This window comes from Embiotoca jacksoni, unplaced genomic scaffold, assembly GCF_022577435.1.
Source record: "Embiotoca jacksoni isolate LCO1_2020_lvr unplaced genomic scaffold, fEmbJac1.0.p SCAF_37, whole genome shotgun sequence".
Taxonomy (NCBI): domain Eukaryota; kingdom Metazoa; phylum Chordata; class Actinopteri; family Embiotocidae; genus Embiotoca; species Embiotoca jacksoni.
In genome coordinates this window covers 3,276,861-3,291,998 of record NW_027185389.1, presented here as the reverse complement: position 1 = coordinate 3,291,998, position 15,138 = coordinate 3,276,861, and the positions used below count along the sequence as shown (strand labels likewise).

Genomic DNA, 15,138 nt, shown 5'->3' with positions numbered 1-15,138 from the left:
ATTCAGCGGAAACAGAAAAACAACAAAGTACTGCTGCCATCAGAAAGTAAAAGTTTCACAGTTTGCGTACGTAAATCTGCTGCTTGGCAACAACTGGAATGAGAGCGAGGTCACGTGATCCCGGCTACGAACGGATGCTGCATTCAAGTCACGTGGGAGGAAACGGGAGGGAAGCGTTGGGAGGCTGAAGGCGACGGATCGGTTTGTAGCTGCTCTGAAGTCTGAAGAACCCGAAGCGTTCGGGGAGAGTCGTCGCTACGACGACCGGCTACTGGCGGCACATCTGTATCAGGGAGTAGTTTTAAAAAAAAAAACTACAAATAAAATACATTTCCTCTAATTCCTGCAGTTTTACCACCAAAGGAACTAACTTGAAACTGAAAATTATATTGAACATTTTTGCCGCAAAAATCCACAATTTTTGGATTAAAACATAAAAAAAAAAAAAAAAATCCATAAATTCCTGGAGGGACTGATTAATGCTGCATCTGTGCTTTAGTTCAAGTAAAAGATGTGAATGCTGCTTCCTCCACTGATCCACCGTCAACAAACTGATTTCATTCGACACATAACTAAATGTTTTTGGGTGTCAGAATCTTTCACTGCAATAATTCATAATTCATAATGAATCGTGTCACAGTGTGAGTTCCTCCCAAGAAGAGTTTCCTCCTCAAACCTCAACGTGATCTTTGTTGGAAACTCCCATTTCCCAGCGTGACATGAATGCAGCACGGGACTCTCGCTCAGGCTTGACTTCCTGGTTTCCAGCCGAAGAGGGAGGAGTTTCAGACACGGGATTGGACGTCTGGATCCGACAGCGTGACGAGGACTCGGCGGTCCGAGGACTCGGCGGTCCGAGGACTCGGCGGTCCGGTTTCAGATGTTTCTGCTACGAAGGCGACCGGCTCGGTTCGATCACAGATACGGTGACAGAGAAGATGACGTACTTTTTTTTTGACGTAAAAAATTGAGTATTGTGACAAACCAAAATGTCGCGGAGCTCCAAACATCTTCCTCACAGCCGACTCTCCTCCTCATCCTCTCAGACATGTGATTAAGACATTAGAGTTTGATTCAAGTCACAGTCAGGTTTTTTTTCAGACACCTCCTTGCTCTGCTCCTCCGGCATCCAGCAGGTCACTACCAGACACCCCCCCCCCCCGCCCCCCCCCCCAAAAAAAGAAAAAAACCCACCAGAACCAGCAGTCGTTGGATAAACAAACCGGGCTCAGCCACAAACGGAGCGTTTTCATTGGCCGAGGGAAAGATTCGGTCAGTTGAAAAAAAGAAAAGAAAAAAAAAGAGGCGTTCAGGGTCGCCGAGGGTCGCGTTGGTGTTAAACCAACCCTGAGAGGTGTGTGTGTGTGTGTGTCTGTGACGCGTTGGACGGCCATATAGGCAGCGGGTGGGCTTCGGTGTTGAAGACGTACTGGTCCAGGCTGACGAGGTCGGGCTCGTCGGAGAACAGCAGGTACAGATACTTCAGGGTCTCTCCCAGGAAGAAGCTCTCCATCTTGTCCCGGGGACTCGGGTACTCCGGGTCGCGCACGTTGTTGATGGAGGTGTAGCCGCCGGAGGACACCTGAGGGGGGACACGGGGGTGTTGGTCACATGTCACATGTTGAGTTGTTTCTTTGAACGTAATTTTTTTTTTTTAATTTTTTTATTGTTGTGATCAGAAATATTTTGATTTTGTGGCGGATTTTCTCAAAAATGTCAATTTGTTTTTTAAGCATTAACTGATAAAGGAATAAATATGTAATCACTTCCTGTGATATTAATCCTGCTGCACGTCACTTTTTTGTATTTTATTTATTGAACTTGAAGAAAATGGCTAAAAGTAAAAAATAAAAATAAAAATCCTAAAAGTGACAGCTTTCATCAGCCTTTCAAAATAAGAGCTTTAGATGCTGTTTAATTCATGTTCATTCAACACATAGACCTGCTGGATGAAACAAACAAAGACGTCTCTGACAACTGGACGTGTGGAGAAAACTCATTTAACATCCAGTAATATGGAATCACTTCCTCTGATCACAAACATTTAATCATCATTTTAATGTGAAGAACACATTTCCCACAAACCCCGTCACTTCCTGTTTTATTTGGTGATGAGCAAACAGGAGCAGAGCCTTTCTGATTGTATTATTTTTGTTAATAGAAAGTTTTGTTTGTTTTAAGATATTTCCGAGGTGATTTCTAACTGAAGTCGGAGATCCGTCCTGGTTGATTGGATCCGGAGCGGCCCGGCCTGCGTTTCACTGACCTTGGTGTACTTGTTGAAGTTCTGCAGGATCTCCCGGCCCCAGTCTCGGTACTTCTGATCCTGCGTGAACCTGTGCAGGTAGAAGAGACTCTCCACCGTCTCCGGTCGCAGGAGGTTGTGTCGGTCTGCCAGCTGTCACAGAGAACAGTCGTTAACATCTGCTGGGCCGAGGGCTTTTAATTTGAAATGAGGGCTTTTAATTTGAAATGAGGGCTTTTCATTTGAAATGAGGGCTTTTCATTTGAAATGAGGGCTTTTAATTTGAAACGGACACAGGAAGTCGTTGCATTTAGCTCGACCACTTCACACTAAAACTTTAAAAACCTACTTTGTTATTCACACAACAAACGTTGCATCGTGTAAACAGGAAGTTTCAGACTTTAAATGACATCACAGAATCCACCGACCTTCACGTCGATGTCCCGCATGCTGCCTTCGTGCATGTTGAAGTGGACGATCTCGGGACTGAGGCCCGTCTCCATCTGGGCGTACATCTGGTAGCAGGTCTCCATCAGCTGCTTGGCCAGATCCATGTGGTCGGAGGGCAGGCCGTGGTGAGCGCCGAGAGCCAGAGTGCCCGGCAGGAAGCACACCAGGTGGTCCTGGAACAACAAAAGAACTTCATCAGCGAGGTGGACCTGCTGTGCCGCACTAATAATGTGCTAAACAACAGAACTTCTCACTCAGCAGCAAAAACTGAACTTCACAGAAGTATTCAGACTCTTAATTTGTATTTTGGAGACTTTGGCAGCAACAACGGACTCCTGGACGACAGCAGGAAACATTAAAAGTTCAGACCTGAAGATAAGAAACGGAGCATCACTGACCATCTTGGGGCTGAACTGTCCGTGTGAGAGCTCCCCGACGAAGACGAGGCCGTTGGGTGAAGACTTCTGCAGCAGGTTCTTCTTCACTCCCTCCACCGCCTCCAGATAGTCCTCCAACAGTCTGAAGTCACACGTACATCATGAACGGTTCTTTAAGACATTAACACTGGTATTGACTACTGGAGATGTTCCGGAGCGACTCACTGGTCCTCCTTCTTGCCTCCTTGGATCCACTGCTTCAGCAGGTACTCGTAGTAGCTGTCTGCTCGGGCTCCCAGTGTGTAGATGCCCTGATGGGTGAACTTCCCGCTGTTGGTGTTGATGAACATCGGCACCAGACCGTCCAGCTTCCCCTCCAGCTTGTGGACCTGATTCATGACCTCGGCGACCGCGGCCTGGAGGACGAAGGACATTCAGGCGCTGAGTCAGAGGAGGGACACACTGTCCGTCACCATCTTTGCTAGTTCGGAGCGATTTGGAGCAGGAAGTGACCATATTTGGACGAGCTGGGGGAGGAGCCAGCGCTGGATCTGACCGATCTGATTGGAAACCTGACGATACTACGTCCCGCCCACCGATAGCTGTAACCTGACTGTACCACAGACCTGTCAATCAAACAGACACGCCCCCAAAACCAGGTCTTCTTGAATCTTCTTTTCTAATGAATGAGGGATTGCAGCTTAAAGCCTAATTTTCCAGACCCGGAAGCTACGTCCATTTTTAGATATACAGGCTATGATCTAAACCTTGATTTTTCCATTCTGCCCCAAGAGCATCATGGGTAATGAAGACATCTGGCCTGTAAGTCATTGCGGGGTCCGTTACCTCGTACTGCGGGTCCTCGGTGAGGCGGCTGAGCTCCCTGAACTCCAGCTGGATGCTGGTGACTTCGGCCACGGTGCTGTCCGAGGTCCAGCGGGGCGGGTGGGCCGTGCCTTTCCCGATGTTCACGTCGGAGTAGGGGATCTTGGACGGGGTGTTGAAGGCCGGCATCAGCCTGGAGCCGATGTCTTTCTGTGGAAACGGTGCAGATCACGTACAGACGTGAAACATGACCGACTTCATTCGATTTGAAAAGTTTGATGGAAAGTGTGCAGCCGACTTCACAGCTCGTGTTTTATTGGAGGCAAAGTTTGCTCAAGCGAATTGTGTCAGGATTAAACCAGAGATTAGTTCAGCATTACTGGGCTTTTATTACAGAAGTAATCTTTCTACAGATGATACCATAAATCCATGAATCACCAGAGATTTCTGTTAAGTATTTGAAAACACAAATTTCCTAAATAATCTCTATATTAAATAAAAAAAATTTTTTTAAAGACATCAAATTTTACAAGAAAATAATTGGCAAATAAACTGACAATAAAAATAATAATCAGGTGCAGGCTGAAGTATTTCTACATTTACAAAAATCATTCATATTTAGACATTTTTAAAAAGCAGAGGCCTGTCAATCAAACAGACACGCCCCCAAAAACAGGTCTTCTTGAATCTTCTTTTCTAATGAATGAGGGATTATTTTCAGATGGACCTCCAGAAAACTAATAAGAAGGAGTGACTTTAGCTAACAACACCGAGATAACTGATGGACACATTTTATTCACTTTGGATTTGATGAGAGAAGTTGAATGGGAGTCTATGGAGCCGGAGGCTTTTTGGAGCCGACCTCTAGTGGCTCTCGCTGGTATTGCAGCTGAAGACACTTCTGGATCAGAACCATCTTACAGACCTGAAGCTACGAACACTTTTATATCCAGTCTGTGGTTTTAAGTTTGGACTCACGGCTTTGTGGAGGAACAGGGTGTCTCCGGTCAGGTGGTACGTGCTCAGCAGACCTCCCAGGATGCGGATGGTGCTCTCGAACAGGTTGACGTCTACGTTCTTGTCGAAGGTGAGCTCCGTGGCGACCCACGCCTTCGCTTCTTCAAACTCTGCAACAGACACAGACAGATGTATTTATAACTCCGCTCATTATGATGAAACGGTTTTCATGTCTTTTTTTTCCCCTCACCGTCTTCACTTCAGGGATAAATTACTAATTATTAAGTGACCTGTGAGTGAACTGATGAGAAGATACCGTCACACGTGAGCGGTGTGTTCAGCTCTCTATAAATGTTTGACAGTTTCACAACTTAAATAAGCTCCCGACATTTCAGAGCAACCTTTCAAACACACAAGAGGGAAGTATTTGATACTAAAAACAAAGATTTGTTGTTGTATTTGTTGTTCAACTTCTTCTGACACGAGTTCACTTGTTTTGTTCATAAACTGTTTGTTCTGTTTTATTTCCTCTTCTCTTATTCCCGTAAAGAACATTTTTTGAAAAGTGACTTCCAGTTTGTTTCCTTCCGTCAGAAGAGAAAATAAAAAATGTTTCAGGAGTCGTTTTTGCTTCCTGAAATGATTTGTGTGTTTAAAAAAGAAAGAAGAATCAGGAGGCATCAGCTGATCTTATTTGACCTGTTTTTGGTGCATAAATTAGAAACTCTGCTGCAATTTCAATAGTTGATTAATCATTCAGAGCAGTTTGTAATGACAAAAAAATCTTCAAACTCTCTGATTTCAGCAATTTAAAAGTGAATATTTTCTGACTCCTACATAATAAACTGAACATCTTTTTATTGTTGACTAAGTCAGGACACAACGAGACATTTTAGACTTCAACTTCAGGGAATTTTCTTTTACCATTTTCTGACATTTTAAAGACCAAAAAAATTTAGAAAATAAATGACTGATTCATCGATAATGAAAATAAATGTTCTTTGCAGCTCTAACTGGTTGGTTTAACAGCACAGAGGTCAGACTACCTTCTTTGAGGCCGAGGATCCACATGGTATCGAGGGCGTCGATGAGCGTCAGACCCAAACCGAACCACTCGCTGTGCGACTTGGAGATGGGCCTCAGCTCGTCGTGGCCCCAAGAAAAGTCTTTATAACCCTTCCAGGCGTGTCTGAAGGCCCTCCGGACCGCCTCGGGCCCGCTCACGTCTGCAACACACAACATGCCCGTTTATTATCCCATCCAAGATTACAGAGGGATTCAGGGACGTGAAAGATTTCCATTTCAAGCGTTTTTCAATAAAGAAATAATAATTCATAATCAACACAGGAAGTGTTAAATGATACCCGAGTCGTTTGTTGGTTTGACTTCCTGGTTTGCAGGTAAATCCTCCTTATTGTCTCTTTCCTTTGTTCCCTCTGCGAGCTGGTTGGTATTGATCACCGCTCCATGCCAGCTGAAAGTCACCAGAGGATCAATGAAGAACACAAATATGTGAAAAAGCCTAGAACATCCCAGTATGTTTAAATCACATCAAACTTCGATTAAAAATCAGATAAATTTAAAGCGACGTCTTTTTAAAATGTACCTGATTTTCAACAGGAGTTAAACACACTGAGATGTACTAACACACGGAGATGTACTAACACACCGAGATGTACTAACACACGGAGATGTACTAACACACGGAGATGTACTAACACGCGGAGATGTACTAACACACAGAGATGTACTAACACACGGAGATGTACTAACACGCCGAGATGTACTAACACACCGAGATGTACTAACACACGGAGATGTACTAACACACCGAGATGTACTAACACACCGAGATGTACTAACACACGGAGATGTACTAACACACTGAGATGTACTAACACGCCGAGATGTACTAACACACCGAGATGTACTAACACACCGAGATGTACTAACACACCGAGATGTACTAACACACCGAGATGTACTAACACACCGAGATGTACTAACACACCGAGATGTACTAACACACCGAGATGTACTAACACACCGAGATGTACTAACACACCGAGATGTACTAACACACCGAGATGTACTAACACACCGAGATGTACTAACATACCGAGATGTACTAACACACCGAGATGTACTAACACACCGAGATGTACTAACACACCGAGATGTACTAACACACCGAGATGTACTAACACACGGAGATGTACTAACACACTGAGATGTACTAACACACTGAGATGTACTAACACACCGAGATGTACTAACTGATGACTTTTTAGACATAGTTGGACAAGCAAACATTAAAATCACTTAATTAAGGGGCCATACTCAAACAAATGACACAGAAAATTTACATTTTGTAGTTAATTTCCCATTTGAATAATAAAAGAGCTCTCAAAGACCTTCAAAAAAAAAAAAAAAAAAAAAAAAAGTTTGTGGACACCTCTGAGTTTTAAGGATTTAAAAAGATCTGTTCTCCAGGACAAATTCAGCCCAGAAGTCAGTAAGTGAAGTTTATTTTATAGGTAAAATGACTAAGTGTTTCCCAATAATAAAACAGCATGATTTTAAACACTTAAAATCACAATAACAACAAACGGGCGAGGACACCAGGGGAGAGATAAACCAGCAAGAGGATAATAAATGAAAGAAGGGTGCGTAGACAGGCTAACCGAGGACCTGTCTCAATAAAGCAGACGGTTTGATGCAAAAGTAATGAAAAAATATATTTGGGACAGGATCTGCAGTAACTCTGCAGCGTTTGGACTCATGCACGAGTCTACAATCAGAAAAGAAGAGATTGTACTAATCTGACCTGCATGGGAGGCGTGCCAGGTAAAAGGCTTTGCTGTCCATAAACAACATCAGGGCACAGCTACGGTTTGTCAGTGAACAGACCGGAAACGCTGCTTTTATCAACTGGTTTGGTTTGAAGCGTTCTGGTTTGAGGTTGGTTCGCCGCCTCGGGAACACGGCAGCTTGCAGTCAATAAATGAACTATGAATTTTGCATCATATTAAAGAGCGTTTAAAAGATAATCTGAGGCCATCTGTGCAAACACTGAACCAGAATCACAGTTAAATGTTGCAGAGGGGATTTAAAACAAGCAGTACTGCAAGACGACTGATGAATATGATGAAAAACAAAGCTGCTTTTCTTTGTGGTGTTGCTCAAATATGATTAAAAAAAAAAAAGTTGTCTCACCTGATGACGTCCTCCTCCTCCACGTCCTTCTTGCTCTCAGCTGCCTTTTCTTTGACCACCGTCTCTGAAGGGTTTCCTTTCTGCTGAAGACGGTTCTGAAGGACGGGCGGTCCTCTCTTATTGGGCGACTTCCGCTGACGCAAAAATCATTTTAAACATTTAAATCTTCAGTTCATGTGAGAAAGATGTTAATAAAGTAGACTGATCTGTATCGTAGGTAAATGTCATCGACACCACAGCTTCATTTGAGTCATGTCTGTTTTAAAAGGACATACATGTCATCTAATTCCACCGTTTATGAATTTGTGACGTGACTTTAAAAATGAATGTTATTCTGTCATTGAGTTTGGGATACGAGAAAAAAATTATTCCACTGGTTTCTGTTTAGTACAACACCTTACAAACGCTGTCACACGCTGCTAAAGCACTGCACCACAGGAGGTAACCATGGCAACAGTCCACGCATGACCATCGAAGTCACAACAAACCCAACCACAGTAAACTCAGCATGATTCTTCCTGCTCCGACAAGTCTGCACGGCATAGTTTTGTCGTTAAGAAATGTGTCTGTTTGTAGAGATGCTTTGCTTCAAAGGTTTCATTCAAGTTATATACGTTGGCTTTTAGTCAATGTAGGCTGGAGGAGAAGAGAAGAAGTATAGAAACCTGAGATGTTTGTTCTGGCAGTGGTAGTTGGTCCTGTTTGACAGGCTCAGGCAGCAGTTCAAGGATGAAGGGCTTCAGGTCGCTCTTACCGTCCGTGGCCGGCTCGCCATCTGTAAGACACACAAGCAGATTCAGCATTCAGGTGCTGCAGTTACATCATTAAGAGTATTAAGAATTAAGACTGAACTACTTGTTTTTAATGCCTTTCACAAATGTAAAAAAAAAAAAAATCATGTTTAAGTTGGCATTCAACCAATCCAGCTCCCAGGAGGTTCTGACGGCCCGCCGGTGGGTCTGACTCGTGGGATATCATTGGAGATGTGTTTTAATCTATCAGGAGCCTTACCTCTGAGGTGTTCGGTGACAGTCGGATAGGTAGCTATTCCACAAATGAACAGCAGGACGAGGATGAAGAGGATGAGGCTGCGCTGCAGCCGGGACAGCTGCTTCCATTTCTGAAGAGATCAAGATGTTTTTTAATGCTTTAAAATGAGCCGTTTTCACTTTTAATCCACTTTGTGGTCTCGTTGCTGCGGCGGCGTTTTCAACGGGAGGATGATGCATTCGGTGCTGCTGTTACATGATCAAGTGAGGTTCAACACAGCTAAGAAAAGTGCTTTCTAATAAGAGACTTTAATCCAGTGAGAGCAGCCAGAGTTAAACACTAAGCTCTGTTAACACCGCTCAGTATACTGTACACAGTGCTTGTGTTGATCACAATGACCTTTGAGTCAGATCAACCGGAACGGTGCTAATCAGTTAATGCAATTTCAACCAAGCTCGGCAAGATTTACATGAGCTATCAATTGTGCAAAATTTAAGAGGTTTATTTACAATAAAAGTAAAAGTATGGCACAAAGTGAGTTTTTCCAAAATAAAGCTCCGCTTTATCAACGAAAATACATTTACAATCAACAAGGTTCTTCAACATTTACTCCTCATCATCACCAAAACCAACCATTTCCTGGATGACCAAATAAGGACAAACACAGAAAAACCTGAGCTTTGCACTTTGTTTTTGAGCCTACAGGATGTTACATTAAAATTATGAAGCATTTATCTTTACGCCTGTGTATTCTTTATTTCTGTCACTATTTCTAAAGCTAAGTGATATTTTACGTCTCAGTAATTATAATTGTAACTTTGAGCCGTGTGATGGTTCTTTAAGATAAAATACACAAAAACATGAGAACAAATATATTACCAGATGTTTCTGTGATGTACGGTCTGCTTATTATTATCTTTTCTTTATTTGGTCGTAGTTAACTTTCCTAAACTTTCAGTTATTGCTAATTTTACACAAAAAAATTAAGAAAAATAACATAAAAGTCTGCAAATCTTCAGAGATAAAAATGCTGCAACAACATCATGAACAACAACAACAACAAAAATACATAATCCTGCAGGGACCGACTACATTTTGTAGTTATTTTCTAATTTGAATAATAAACGAGCTCTTCAAGACCTTCATAAAAAAAGGTTGTGGATGCCTCTGAGTTTTAAGGATTTAAAAAGATCTCTAAATTATTACAAACAAATGACCTATAAATGATTTATTATTACATCACAACCATGTCGAGGGACTCGGAGGAGACGCCTTTAATCTGCTTTCACAAATAGGAAAATAAAAAGTAAAAGGACATAAAGAGGGAGGTCATTTCTAAGATAAGTTGGACCGCACCGATTAGTTTCATCATTCTGCTGCAAACACACACAAAACGGCTTTTTCCTTAAAAGATCACAGGACTTTCTCTGAATACGAATATTATGTTCAAAAGGATGAAAATGACGACGTGAACTCGTACTTTAAATAAACTGTGACAACTAAAGCAAAGCACTGGGACAACGGGGACAACTGGGACAACTGGGACACACGACTGGTGTCCTTCTCGGTGTGAAACCAGGAGGTGCTGATGGAGGTGCTGATGGAGCCACTCACCCTCCAGCAGGACTGCCTCCTCCACTGCTTACTGTTGGTGTAACCTCCACCTCCCTGCCCGGAGAAGCTTATAGACACATAGTCCTGTCGGGATGGTGGGTGCATGTCTGTTGGCCGAGCCCTGGAGGAAGATGGAGCAGTGAGAAGGACAGCTGGGTGGTGGTGGTGGAGGATGAGGAAGAGGAAGAGGAAGAGGCAGGTGTTGGGGATGTTAGCCCGTTAGCATGTGCGGCTAGCAGCGGTTTGTGACGTGACAAACTAAAACCACCAAACTACTAGAGACAGTTTCGCTCCAGTGAAACACACGTTTCTTCACGCGGACATGAAGCGTCTCATCGTGACGTTTTAATTCACGCTGAGTAACAACGATCAGCGGTAGTTAGCATAGCAACAACTAGCCGCGGAGCTTCATCACATCTGTAAACACGAACAGCTGTTTGTCAGCAGGCTCATTCGTTCACTCAATAAACTTCATATCAATATTTTCACCGGATATTACTTTTACACGTATTAAATAAATTCGGTACAGCAGCATAATGGTGTTATTTCCCCTTTCAAACAAGTGGGTGTAGCCCCCCCCCCGCAGCAGCGGCTGCTTCACCCGCGCGTCGCCGGCTCGAGCGGACGTTTCGTCGGACCCGCCGCCCACTGGTGCACCGAGGCTTGGCTCGAGGCCTCCGATGGAGCACTTTATCCAAACGACACGTGATTTGAATGTGAAAGTTATGCTGGTAAATGAATGAGTTGATTAACGTGTAACTGACACGCACTTACCTTCCTTTAAAAGCGTGAACAGTGTGCCTCGTCCAGCAGCAGTCCGCGGTGAGCTGAGCGTTAATGACAGCGCTCCGGGGGTCTCCTCATGGTTCAAACACTTCGCCGGTACTTCCGTCAAAAAGCCCCGCAGCTCTTATTCTTTATTCTAATATTATTATTTTTTAATAATGAGACAATTAAAAAAAAAAAAAAAGAAAGACCTTCCAAACGCCACCAGCTGTAGTTTGGATGTGATGCTGACAATAACAAACTGATGGAGATATGACCATGTTGCCTTCACGGACTTCCTCAAAACATCGTAAAAAACCCACTTCGCTCGATAAAAGGAATTAGAGGGACCGGTGGGACGTACAAACAGCTCCGTTCATAGTAGGACACGATGGGAATATGACTTGATTTTACTTGTAGTCTCAGCCTCGCTGTATTTTATCATCATATCCGTCTTATTTTTATGTTTCATGTTTATTTTGTATATGACCAACCACTTAATTTCGATCCACATTAATTTAATTTACCAAGATTAGAATACTTACATTTTCAGATACAAAAAAAAAAATTAAACACTCATTGTGTTTAAGTTATTCTTAAAACACACACACACAGGCTATCTACTGACGCTTGTTTCACCAAAGCCTCCTCGGTTTAGTTTTTTTTGTTTATTTCTGACACACATCAGACACACAGCTGTGGAAGAGCCCCGCCCCCTTGCACAGTTCGTTGATCCACCACAGGGCGGGCCTGACCCTCTAAAAACCTGCTGGTGTAATTAAATAGCCTGAACTGACTTGATCGGGTGGAGTCTGACGGTTCAGGTTTTGAATTACAAATAATACAAAAGGCAGAGCACAGGACATGGGGTGAAACTCAGTTCCCCCGAGAGAAACAATATGCACCAAAAAAATCCATAAAAATGCATTTAATTTATGATGAAGCACCGTACAGTATAAAACGTAACTTACAATGACATGTAATGTTAGCATGGTTAGCTCAGGGGGTAGAAGCTCTTTCCCTGCAGGATAATTACTGAGCCATGCAAAACCAACTAATATAAATAAACAGAAAATCCCTTCATTTACTGGTCAAAGTTGCAGTTTACTGCCGTTTCCATTAACTCTTTTGAACAGCTTTTAAACCTCTTTCAGCTAAATGTTTTGTTTTTTTCTGATGCCCGTTTCATGCTTTCCAAGTACCTCGTTTAAAAACGGAAAATATATTTTTGTCAGGAGTTGGTGGAGACCAAAACAGACTGAATTACTGGTGTGTTTTCAGCTTGTTCTCTGCTGCCCCCAAGTGGCCAAAAAGTAAATTATTGCAGCTTTAATTTCTGTGCAGCATTCGTGAGAAACACCGAGTCAAACACCAAAACCTGAAATCAACACAATATAAATTATGACACCAAAATAGAAACTCAACAGAAAACAGGTCGTGACAAAATATGGAGATGGCTGAAATATATGTAGATGAGAAGTACTGAAAAATAAAGTAGGGTAAAAAAAAATAATATCTACAACACCCACATGATGTATTTACACGAGTTACAATTAACACATAGGTTTGAAGAGGTGACAGTTCAGACAAAGTTCTTATTCACCGTTAAGTCTTGTTGGTGGGCTGCAGGGTGAAAAACCTCTCAGTGCCCTCTGGTGGACAAACTATGTAAACTGAACTGGGCTTTTATTTTGAAATGAAAGCAACCTGAATAGATTTTCAAAACCAGGACTGATGCTCATATTATTAATTAGGTGATGTTAATCCAGTTCTTCTCTGGATTCCAAGAAACCCTGTAATTATTAAACTACACGGGTGTTAATAAAAGTCTTTTTGATGCAAACACCACAATCAGTAGATTTGCAAACTCAATTCATGCGGCGGTTATGCTTCAAGTCAAACTTTGGCAAACCATCCTGACATAAGGCAAGTTTCCATCCACCTGTTTTTATGCACATTTTTCTTTTGTGCATAAAAAAGTGTGGAAAGAGTGGAAAAATGCGAGAGGTTAACGCTACTGCACATGTGCAGGAAGAGCTGGGTGACACATGTTTTTTGTGGCAGTCCAGTATCCAGTTCCTATAATACATCCATGAAGCTTCCAGCACCAAAGACTAAAAATATACCTGAATCAAGACTAAAACGACTGAATGCATGTTGAGCGTTTACATAAATAAGCAGGTTTAAAAAAAAAAAAAACACAAATACAAACAAACAAAATGTACAAAATAAAACTGACGTCAAGAACTTCAAGGTTCAAAACATCCCTGGTGTAAAAAGTGGGCGAGCCAACGTTCGCCGTGAGAAACCAACTCCGACTCTTCGTGTCCTTCCTCCTCGCTGCTGGCGCTCAAGTCATTTCTGACCCACAATGCACTTGGTGAGCTGCAAAAGTGCTCGAAAACTTTCAAAAATAAATTGTCCGGTCCACATAAAACAAAAAAAACTTGTAGGACGACAAAGCGACTGAAGAAATGACGACAGTCAGTCGTTCAGGTCTTTTTCTTGTAGCTTTGGATGACGTCATGCGTCTCTAGCTGAAGCACGCCGGCCCGACGGTGAAGCCGAACTCCTGCGTTACGTCTCTGTTTCCGAACACCGCCAGGTCCCTGAGAGGCAGCAGCAGGAGGTCCTCGCTCTCGAACTGAAACACGGCCTGCTGGCCGGCTGAGTCCGGCTCGTCCGACGGCTGCGGGGGAAAAAGAGAAAAAAGTGAAACACGGCGATTACGCCAGCCGGTGCTAACGAGTAGCGTCATCGGCTGCAAGGATGCGCTTTGATCAAAAGAAGAGGCGCGTTGACCGACCACACAGTCCCGCAGCGCCCCGAGGTAACTCTGCCTCCGAGTGTCCGCCAGGAACTTGACCTCCCTCTCCCCGCGGCTCTGCCTGCTTCCCGGCCCGCAGGAGTAGGTGACGGTCTGAGTGGAGAGTCGGCTGTTGAGTCGCAGGAACCTCATCTGCACCACGTCGGCGCCGCCCGGGTACTCGAACTGGACGGGGGGGGGGGGGGGGGGGGGGGGGGGGCAAAAGGGGGGATTTAGAAGAATTAATAAAGGTAAATAAAGCGACCTCATCTGGATGGGTCGCTCACCTGGAAGCCGTCCTCCGTCGCGCTCAACCAGTGAAACGACATGTTGGTGCCCGAATCCTTCAGCCAAGCTTTGACTGGAACCTGTTGGGCGGTGAAAGTGTTTTTAGTGTTTCATCAGTAACGACCTCCGGTACGTTCAGGATGTTGTTGACTTGTAAATAAGACATTTGTTGGAAGGAGCGCCGTCCTCCCGTCCCGCTGATACCTGAGGCTGCAGCGGAGACAAGCAGGTCTTCGGCTCTGATGTGAAGTCGCAGAACGCTTCAAAAGCATCGGCCGAACTTCCCTGGTTGGGATCGATGAAGTACATCCCTGAAAGAACACGTACTTTATTCAGATTATAGATATTAGATGGAATTAGATTCACTGAATTTGACAAAACAGACCAACAGCAGCAGCTTACAAAAATAAATGACCCTTCTTCTTATAATCTGGAGGTCACATGACAGAAACATCTATTGATGTGATTTATTATTCTGTCTGCACCACAGATTAATGATGCTTTGTGTTCAGCGGTCTGTGTGCCGTGATTTATAAACTTTTAAGTTGAAAACTGCTTTTGTAAATATGTGTTAGGATGTGTTTAAGGTAAATAAAAAGAATTTG

General features: G+C 43.4%; 2 protein-coding genes across 3 annotated transcripts in view; both read right to left on the bottom strand.

Annotated features, from left to right (window-relative positions):
- Positions 1–1,174: 1,174 nt before the first annotated feature.
- Positions 1,175–11,664, bottom strand: man1b1b (mannosidase, alpha, class 1B, member 1b). Of its 2 annotated transcripts, none has more exons than XM_069166092.1 (14): positions 11,449–11,664; positions 10,675–10,826; positions 9,082–9,190; positions 8,736–8,845; positions 8,071–8,204; positions 6,219–6,328; positions 5,901–6,080; positions 4,876–5,024; positions 3,919–4,107; positions 3,298–3,488; positions 3,094–3,214; positions 2,674–2,868; positions 2,267–2,398; positions 1,175–1,582 (listed from the first exon to the last, which is right to left on the bottom strand). In XM_069166092.1, the coding sequence occupies exons 2-14, from the start codon at positions 10,777–10,779 to the stop codon at positions 1,337–1,339; spliced, it is 1,971 nt and encodes a 656-aa protein (XP_069022193.1). In that variant the 5' UTR covers positions 10,780–10,826; positions 11,449–11,664; the 3' UTR covers positions 1,175–1,336. The 2 variants fall into 2 exon arrangements, with proteins under 2 accessions (XP_069022193.1, XP_069022192.1); XM_069166091.1 differs by having other exon boundaries at positions 10,675–10,795.
- Positions 11,665–12,352: 688 nt separating this feature from the next.
- LOC138208269 (collagen alpha-2(I) chain) overlaps positions 12,353–15,138 on the bottom strand; it is a 42,189-nt gene continuing 39,403 nt past the window's right edge. Inside the window, exons 63-66 of the mRNA XM_069166033.1 lie at positions 14,738–14,844; positions 14,533–14,613; positions 14,246–14,431; positions 12,353–14,128 (exon numbers count right to left, since the gene is read on the bottom strand). Coding sequence (XP_069022134.1) covers positions 13,973–14,128; positions 14,246–14,431; positions 14,533–14,613; positions 14,738–14,844 — 530 coding nt within the window. The 3' untranslated portion in view covers positions 12,353–13,972. The remainder of the gene's footprint in view (positions 14,129–14,245; positions 14,432–14,532; positions 14,614–14,737; positions 14,845–15,138) is intronic.

What these genes read in the sequence shown, in the direction of transcription:
- man1b1b (XM_069166092.1), bottom strand. Translation starts at nt 10,779, where the DNA reads ATGCACCCACCATCCCGACAGGACTATGTGTCTATAAGCTTCTCCGGG. An exon ending in CAAACCAACAAACGACTCGG is followed by an intron (nt 6,081 to 6,218) that starts GTATCATTTAAC and finishes TGTGTGTTGCAG; the next exon opens with ACGTGAGCGGGCCCGAGGCG. An exon ending in GGAGGCAAGAAGGAGGACCA is followed by an intron (nt 3,215 to 3,297) that starts GTGAGTCGCTCC and finishes GTGTGACTTCAG; the next exon opens with ACTGTTGGAGGACTATCTGG.